Source organism: Misgurnus anguillicaudatus, chromosome 13 (assembly GCF_027580225.2).
Source record: "Misgurnus anguillicaudatus chromosome 13, ASM2758022v2, whole genome shotgun sequence".
NCBI classification, from domain to species: Eukaryota; Metazoa; Chordata; class Actinopteri; order Cypriniformes; family Cobitidae; genus Misgurnus; species Misgurnus anguillicaudatus.
The window spans coordinates 26,536,277-26,545,724 of record NC_073349.2 but is presented as its reverse complement, the minus strand read 5'-3'; the positions used below and the strand labels follow the sequence as shown (position 1 = coordinate 26,545,724).

Here is a 9,448-nt window from a genome sequence, read left to right as displayed (position 1 = left end):
TGGATTTCATTGAAAAGTCCCAACCGGGTCATGAGTTGCATGCGGTAAGTAAGACTTCTGTCTTATGTTGGAAATAGGCGCGTGCATATTATATAAATGACAGGAACATGTAGTGATTACAGTGTTGTATAGTGTTGCATACAACACTCCTCCCGCGGTAGTAGCTCCTCCTTCTTCATTTTTTCGTACGTTATCGTAAAGATTCGGTAAAGCTTATCTTTACCGAAGATAAGTAAAGATAAAAGCTAAACGGAAAAGCTAAAAAAACATACTAAATGGTAGTTTTTCATGGATTAAAGACTGGCAACAGGTTTTTGTGACATTGGGGTTAGGGATTGGGGTAGGTTAGGGGCATAGAATATAACAGTTTGGACAGTATAAAATGCATTGCGTCTATGGAGATGTCCCCGTAAACCACATACACCAACGGGTGTGTGTGTGTGTGTGTGTGTGTGTGTGTGTGTGTGTGTGTGTGTGTGTGTGTGTGTGTGTGTGTGTGTATACAGTCAAGGCCAAAAGTGTTGGCACCCCTGAAATTTTTCAGAAAATAAAGAATTTCTCATAGAAAGTTATAGCAATTACACATGTTTTGCATACACGTTGTCGATTTCCTTTGTGTGTATTGGAGCAACACAAAAAACAGAGGGAAAAAAGCAAATTGGACATCATTTCATAAAAAACTCCAAAAATGGGCCGGACAAAATTATTGGCACCCTTTTTAAAAATTGTGGATTAATAAGTTTGTTTGAAGCATGTGATGCTCCTTTAAACTCACCTGGGACAAGTAACAGGTGTGGGCAATAGAAAAATCACACCTGAAAGCAGATGAAAAGGAGAGAAGATTAATCGCATACAAAATAAAAGTTTGTGTTTGCACAATTATGTGTTTGCATGTGTGTACTGTATAATTAATGTGCGATTAATCGTTTGATAGCCCTGAAATATATTTTAAAATGTAAATGCAAAATTAAATTTGGGCCTTTATTACATTATGAGATGAACCAAAAGAGATAGCTGTGAAAACAACGTGTCCATTTAAAGCATCACCAAATTTAGACGTCATTTGTCTTACCAAAATGCCACAAATCACGTGGTCATACTTTTGTCATTTGACAGTGATGCTAAATTGTGAATATGAAAAATTAATATGACTATTCTTCATAAATAAATACAAACTGTCTGTAATGCTAATATTACCAACAGGCCTAGACCAACCAGTATTGTAGGACCTTTTTGAATCATATTAAACATTGACATTCGCATGATTTATGAAACCCGAAAGTTCATGTTTAATGCATTAGATGCCTCTAAATAGAAGCCAAACATAAAATAAATAAATAAACTGTGAGTTTAATAATTGTGTTTAACAATCTCGAATTATTATAAATCAGCCTGAGGGAATCTGTACTGAATTTTACAGTACCAATGTTAAATCTATGGGAGGCGCTCCCTCACAGTTTGAGTTTGACACACTGGCTGTGTCTCAATGCCTAGTGTGCTGCCTACCGAGACAGCATTTAAAGTAATAGGTAATTAAGGTAATGGGTGATCCTCCTGACCATGTAATGCTTCTATTAACACAAAAAAGATCTTAAAGCTTCTAAAATTTTCAACAAAACGAGAAACGTTCATGACGTACAAAATGCTGTCTAGGATGGCACCTCAGTAGTGATGTGACACAGCCCGTGTCTAGGACTATGAACGGCAGACTGAGGTAACAGGATCCGATGCTATTTATCCATCCTTATCTGTCCAAAACCAACAACAATCTATGAGTAAGACACTACTTACATCTAACGTTTATGCAGTAGCCGGTTTATGTGCACTAATGAGGAGACGCTTTGATTAATTTATTGTTTTTCGCTTGAGATTATGCTAATGTGCTAGTTAGCCAGACACGCTAGTAGAATGCAATGGCAAACAGTTAGCTAATGCTAAAGGTGGAAAAATGTAAACAAACCATGAAGCATTTAGCGTATTGTGTCGTGCAGGGATTTTAAATGAAATGTCAGATGTGTTAATATAAGCAATTGTGTTTGTGTGTTGTCTTCGTTAGGACACCCGTTTTTTTATTTTGCATAATTATTTTACATTGTGCATTAACTTCAAATGTGTCACACAGCTTGGTATCCTTGGGTTATCCAGAATTTTTTTATATGTATATTAAAGTAGTCTTTTAAAGTATTCAATAAATATAATTTTATTCTCTCTCTCTCTCTAAATGCATATAAACATTTAATATTCAGTAAATACAAGCTACTGTATTTGGCTCTGTCACTTTCTTTTTTTCTTACTCAGAATATTTAGTCACTCTTAATATAATATAATATTATATATAATATTATATCACACACACACACACACACACACACACACACACACACACACACATACTCACCGGGCATAAATATGGTCACCCCTTTATTTAATTATTTGCCATATACTGGAACTTTAAATAGGACTTGGTTTTGCGGACATATTTTTGGCAGAAAACCACTATTTTATTTTACAAACTTTCACATAGCAACAAATCCATAATTTGATTTTCAAAGATTTATTATAAAAACTGATTCTTTTTCCACAAAATCCAATAAATCCTTGACATTTTTTTTCAAAATGCTATAAATCTATTGAATCAATAAATAAATGTGCATTCATCTTTGCCATGTTATATTCATTTAGTTGACTAGTGGTATACACCGATGAAAAAAAAACATTAATGGCATTAATCTAAACACTTACTTTGTAATATTAAGAACACTGTCATTGCTGCTGTTATCCGTGGGACGTTGTAGCTGAACGTTTTTGACAGCGATTAGCTGTAAAATGTTTTCGTCCTGCTCGATTTTCGTTGACTTCGCCTTAAATAATGTAACGTTTTTCATAAGATCCCCGAGGGTCAATGTGTTAGCGTGACACAAGCTTGATGCTGTCGGGAGAACAAGCAACAGCCGGCATTTTTCCTTCGTTGGAGTGCCTCTTGTGTAAATTATTCGAATTTGATGGCTTACGTTTCTTCCTCGCCATAGAAAACCACCACAGGTTAATCAGTGCCATCAAAATTACTATTTTGTTTTGTTTGTTTGTTGATCACGCAGTACAAGATGAGAAAAACTAGAATTCCGTGTGTATTCAACGGCCCGCTGTTCTTGTTTACAATGCGTGGAATGGTGCCCTCTGATTGGTTAAGTGGATTTATTGCATTCTGCAGAGAAGGAGGACTGGTGTTTGTCGGGGTTTGGGAAAAAGGGAGAAAAGATGACAGAATAACACGACGGATACCGGATTTTGCGTAAATTAAGAATTTACTTTTTAATACTGACCTGATACAACACTGATTTTGGCGGTAACTTAAAAAAAAATGTAAATGCTGTTTAACGCGTTTTGGAACCAAACTCTTTATATGTTCAATATTCACTATACATACAATATATTCAATAAATATAATTGATTTTCTCAATACATTATATATGTTCAATATTCTAAGTGGTCGCAATCAATTTATTTAAGCTATATTTAAAACAAAACAAAAAACTGTAGCTTAATTAAATTGATTGCAACCACTAAATTGTAAATTGAATGAATCATTTTTTTTCAGTGTATTTTTTTCTCTCTTAATATATTCAGTACAGTATATTTCTCTCTTAATATATTCTATCCCACTTTATAATATTCAATATATACTGTATGTTCACAATTGCATAAAGAAAATGTCATTCGCCTTCTCTCTTCTGAATTTCAGTCGAATTCCTGGCTTACTTCACAATCAGCAGGCATGAGGATCAGGCTGCAGGGCTCAGGCCATGCGGCCCGTCTCCTCTCCGAGCTCAACCGCTGTCGTCTGTCTCGTCTCCTGTGCGATGTGGTCATCCAGGTCGGAGGTCGTTCATTCCCCGCTCATCGAGCGGTACTGGCGTGTGCATGCACACACTTCAATAGCCTCTTTTCCAGAGGTTCCCGAAACGGTAGCTTCCCTGCCACCTTCTCTTTGGACTTTGTCTCAGCCACCAATTTCGAGAAGGTATTGACTTTCATCTACACCGGGGAAATTTTCACAGACCTTATAGATGTCCGTGTGTTGTACGAACTGGCGGAAAGGCTGGGAGTGAAGGAGCTGGTGAGCGCTTGCCATGCCACTTTTCCTGACCTGCAGAGCTCCAGTTCTGGAGACCAGGTGGGTGATGGAGAGGTGGAGAGCGAAATGATGTCTGCCACCACCATGGCTACGTCAGTCTGCTCATCCTCTGCAGCGTCTTGTTCCTCACTGTCATCTCCGGCCGCTCCTACACCTGTCACACCATCTCCGGTTCCTCAAGGCAGGAATTTCAGAATAAACCGCTCGCACTCAGCCACTGTTTCGCTTTCCCAGTCTCCTAAAAATGAGCACCTGCATGTACATCTGGGGTACAACCAGCTGGAGACCAACAAACCGAGCCCCTCGGATAGTAACCGTTCCACAGAGGCTCTTCCTGGTCTTACTCTGCAGCTCAAGACTGAGCGGGACGAAGAAGGAGATGGTGGAGGAAACATCTTGGTGGACCACCTTGTGGTTAATGGTAGCAAATCAACATTTGGGTCTCTCCCAGAAACCTGCTCCGTTCCTGATTCCTCAGCCCAGCTCGGAGGAGAAACATGCGCCCCTTCGTCGTCCTCCAGTGACCCTCTGGACAGTTTGCAGCTGGGGTCCGTCGCAGGCGGAGTAGAAGTCAAAGATGCGAGTTTCTTTGAAGAAGATGATGCCAGGAAGAGGCACCACCTGGAGGAGGAGCAAACCGAGTCTGGCGATCAATGGAGAGCACTTTCAGAAGACATCATTGAGCTGAGCGATGAAGAGGAGCACTTCATCGTGGAGGAAGAGGATGACGAAGACCTGATGTGTATTGAGAACGGCGAACATGGCTCTTTAGGCCAGCTGGCTCCATCGCAGCCGTGCAAAGCTTGTGGAATGCTACTCCCTGCCGAAAATGGCATCATTCGGACTCACGCCGAGACGCACCTCTCCGAAACAGGTTCATGTCAGGTGTGTGGAGCCTCCTTCTCCGAGCGCGGGGCTGCTGTCACTCATGCCCTCACACACGTGGGTATCCTTCTGTTCTCATGTGATGTCTGTGAGCAGCAGTTTCAGAGTGAAGCCATGCTGATTCACCACAGACGTCTGTCTGCTGTTAAATGCAGCCCTCAAAATCCTGAACAACTGAGCGGTGCCTCACAGAGACAAGGAGGGGAACTGCAGTGTGCTGTTTGTGCTAAAGCCACTGCTAATGATTTCAAGGTTTGTGGCATGATTTCTTGTATGTTGTTTTGTTTTTGTAACATCCACGTTGTGTCCTAACCTACTGTATTATGTTTTTCAAGGCTGTCCGGGAGCACGTTCAGAATCACGCTTGCCTAAGGACACTACGTTGCGGAGTATGCCAGCTGTCCCAATCCTCTCGATGCGCCCTTTTGTGGCACACTTTAACGCACCTCTTTCCTATTTACACCTGTCCGCAATGTAGCAGCCCCTTCCTGGAGAGTTCACTTCTAGATCGCCACGTTGCTCTACACGCTGAGGAAGAGTCTTCTGCGAAACCGGACGCCAGCAGTCCGGAGACCAGCGGGGAAAGCCAAGGCGAGCTACGCTGCTTCCTGTGTCCGCAGACCTTCCGCTCAGAAAACGCTTTCCATTACCATCTCACCGCACATTCAGGTGAGCTTCAGGGCCAGACGTGGCCGGCCAAGCGCAAGGCAGACCAGCTCATGGAGTATTCCTCATCATCTTCCTCGCCTCTTGAGGCCGGCGGCTCGGGTAAAACTGCAAACGCGAGTTTCAGTGTGAACATGGGTTTCGGCGTTCAGGACAAAATGGTTCAGTTCACAAACGGCAACGTTTCCAGCGGTGCGGGCCTCAGGCAGAAATGGTACCGCTGCAGGTATTGCGGTAAGCACTTTGCGCACTCGGGCGAGTTCACCTACCACCTCCGCATCCACACGGGTGAGAAACCCTATCAGTGTAAAGTATGCCTGCGCTTTTTCCGCGGCCGATCCACCATGATCTGCCACCTAAAGACGCATTCGGGTGCCCTCATGTACCGCTGTACCGTCTGCGGCCTGTTCTTCTCCACGCTCAAGATGGTCTCTTCGCACATGGAGGTCCACAAAGACCAACTACCACCCGATTTCAACATAGAGGAGACCTTTATGTATAATGACCACTCTAAAGAACCCGTCCCGAACATGGACGCCTGAACAGACGCCCTCCGAACGCTCCGCTACACTGTGCGCCCACGTTTCCTTGCTGATGTTGTTCAGAAGAAGTGACTGTAGACTTAGAATGTAACTTAAGTGTTTAATGTGATTGATTGTCTATGTGGCATTGTGTACTGAAAGACCAAATTTAATGGAAAAGGTTATTTTAAAAATGTAGTGTTGTTATCTATCCACTAGATGGCAAACGAGATCTGTGTTACCTCTAAAAACTCTTCCTGCCGTTCTGACACACACGATAAGCTAAAAGTCTCTGGTTTCTCTAAAGAAGCACACGTTTCTCTTATTCAAAGCTAGTGCAAGTTGAGAATTAACCAGGACTTGTCAGATAATAAGTCAAGGGTATAAAACTTTTCCTTTTTTTAAATAAAGGTACTTTTCTTTTACAGAATAGGCAATATTTTTATAGTAGCATTGTGTATCACCTGACATAGATTATGTTAGAAATAGTAACTTTATGAGAAGCAGTACATTTTGTTTGTATTGTTTGTTCCCCAGTTGGAGAGAGGATTTTGACTGAGGTGCTAATATATCAGTCAGTTCATACGACTGTCCCTAACCTGTTGATTTGGGACATATAAGTGTATTTGTTTTAAAGCAACAGTGTTTCAGGCAAGATTATGTTTTGAAAACTTGTTTTGTGCCAATTTCCAAGCAATTTTACACACCTGAAAGATGCGCATTGCTCACTGTAAAAAAAGTTGGTTTAACTTTTTGGGATTTTGGCTTATTCACTGTATCCCCCATAGTTACATAAGTCCATACATACCTTTTTCATCTCCCGGTGTCTCATAACTCTGTCTGACGCACCCACCGCTGGCCTAGCTTGGCACGGGGACTGGATGTGGATGGCTCCAGCTAGCATACAGCTCCAAATAAGTGACAAAACAATGCAAACATTTTCCTATATATATGTTGTGATTTGTAGGCTATAGTCACAGCGTGTACAAATAACAAGGTCGTATGAGACACAGCCATCTTTTAACCATATACATACTGGGAACTATATTCTCGGATTGTCACTTATTGGGAGCAGTATGCTGGCTGGAGCCATTTGCTTCCGGTCTTTGTGCTGGGCTGGGCTAGTGGTGGGTGCGTCAGACAGTTACAGAATGCACAGAGATGAAAAAGGTACGTATGCACGTATCTAACGGTGAATAAGCTTAAGTCCAAAAAAGTCAGCGTGTTCCTTTAAGTTACCTGGTTGCCTTTACATTTTAAGTTAAAATTTAAAACATTATCTCAAAGCATAATTGCCTAAGTCATATTTCAATGTTTTTGGAAAACACGAAAAAACACAATATTTAGAATTCACATTGTATGCTAAGGCAGATAGTGTTTTTGGATTCTAATAACTATTGTGCTTAGCTAAGGACATAGGCAGAAAGGTAGGATGATGCAGCAGTGGAAGGACAGTAAAAGTAGGCAGATATCACAATTTGGCCAAAAAATGACTTTTATGACTCATTATGCTATGAGGCTAACAATATTTTTGAGCCCACTAATATTTTTAAGTTGAGTGAACTTAACATTTTAAGGCAACCAGGTAACTTACTTTTTTAAGTTGAACCAACAAATCGTTTTTACAGTGTAATGGAATAACTTACCATTTTAATGTCTTTTAATTCATGTTGTGTTCACTTTAAAAATCTATTTGACAAATAAATGGATGCATCCATAACAGATGTAATCGATCAAGCCACAGTTTTATTTGCTGTGGGCATTTGAAGCCTTATTTCTCATGCAGCTCAGAATAAAAAAGAATGAACAAAACATGGCCTTATAAACCGATTGAATCAACTTCATCTGTCAATCATAACTAGTCAAGTTTTGAAAAATGAGGACTGATGTTGTGACTGCTAAATATGAGATCTTGATTCATGTTGAATATGAGATGAATGTCTTTTTCATAGCACATTTCTTTTCAATATGAAATAGTTGCCTTATATTACTTATTTATGTGATTTATACATTTTGGCATCACTGTCAAACGTGTTTTCTCTTTTATCACAGCTGTACTTGTGTTCTGATTAAAAGTGGTACTCTAAACTTAAAGGCATACTTCACCGATTTAGCATTCAGCTTTGTATCTGTAGAAACCCGGCAGTATTACTGAATGACCATGTTTCCCTCCCTCATTTCCCCCTGAGAGGAGAGATATCTGCATTTTGGTTCTGCAAAAAAGTCCTCCGATGATGTAATATGACGATTTTTGCATCATCGGAGGACTTTTTTGCAGAACCAAAATGCAGATATCTCTCCTCTCAGGGGGAAATGATGGAGGGAAACATGGTCATTCAGTAATACTGCCGGGTTTCTACAGATACAAAGCTGAATGCTAAATCGGTGAAGTATCCCTTTAAAGAGAGTTTTAAGTCTTTTAATTATTTTCTGATATCTTCATAGATGGCTTTATTAAGTGCAAAAATTATCCAGAGACGGTTTTACATGTCCATTTAAAATTTGCCCCCAGAATGAAATGGTCTGTTATTACCTTATTCGAAAGGGTCATGAATAATAATGTTGCTCTGATTGGCTGTTTGTTAGAGCAGCTGTTTTGAAATAATTCGGTGTGTGTGTAAACAGAGCTTATGTTTGAGCCTGGATCAGACGAAGATACAGAATTTGATGAATAATCAGTTGTTTGGAGATTGTTAATGGACGTTTCTGAGTGTTAAGTTTGTGTTTTTTCAGTATGGACCTGCAAAACGTAACTGTAACGTCAATTGTACAACTTCATCCCAAACGCTAGCATATAGCATCAACTAGCATATAGCGCGAACGCAGCAGTCACAACTTTGTTTTTAGCATTGTAACCTAAACCAGTGGTTCCCAAACTTTTTCAGCGTGCGGCCCCCCTTGTGTACGATGCATTCCTCCATGGCCCCCCAAAGAAAATTTGTGACAAAAAACTGTTCTAAAACTCAACATTTTAATAAAAAAAAAAACATTAAATTATACAAAAAGTAGTGCTTTTGGTTAGTAGCCTTATTTTTTATTTTTATTTGTATATCATAAAATGCCATAAAACTGGGGCCCCCCTGGCACCATCTCGCGGCCCCCCTGAAAACCACTGACCTAAACAAACTTTGCACCTAAAGAGTAACTCGGCGGCCTACTGTGGTACCAAATGTGTATATATATATATATATATATATATATATATATATATATATATATATATATATATATATATATATAT

At 40.1% G+C, this 9,448-nt stretch overlaps 1 protein-coding gene across 2 annotated transcripts; it reads left to right on the top strand.

The window, feature by feature from the left end:
• Positions 1-1,430: 1,430 nt before the first annotated feature.
• zbtb39 (zinc finger and BTB domain containing 39) lies at positions 1,431-8,301 on the top strand. 2 transcript variants are annotated; one of them, XM_055188686.2, is made up of 3 exons: positions 1,431-1,714; positions 3,743-5,272; positions 5,356-8,301. In XM_055188686.2, exons 2-3 carry the CDS (start codon positions 3,776-3,778, stop codon positions 6,226-6,228), a joined length of 2,370 nt encoding a protein of 789 aa, XP_055044661.2. In that variant the 5' UTR covers positions 1,431-1,714; positions 3,743-3,775; the 3' UTR covers positions 6,229-8,301. The 2 variants fall into 2 exon arrangements, with proteins under 2 accessions (XP_055044661.2, XP_073731591.1); XM_073875490.1 differs by having other exon boundaries at positions 1,433-1,775.
• Positions 8,302-9,448: the final 1,147 nt, after the last annotated feature.

Coding starts and splice junctions, on each gene's coding strand:
- zbtb39 (XM_055188686.2), top strand. CDS start 3,776: ATGAGGATCAGGCTGCAGGGCTCAGGCCATGCGGCCCGTCTCCTCTCC. Junction 5,273..5,355: donor CCACTGCTAATGATTTCAAG/GTTTGTGGCATG, acceptor ATGTTTTTCAAG/GCTGTCCGGGAGCACGTTCA.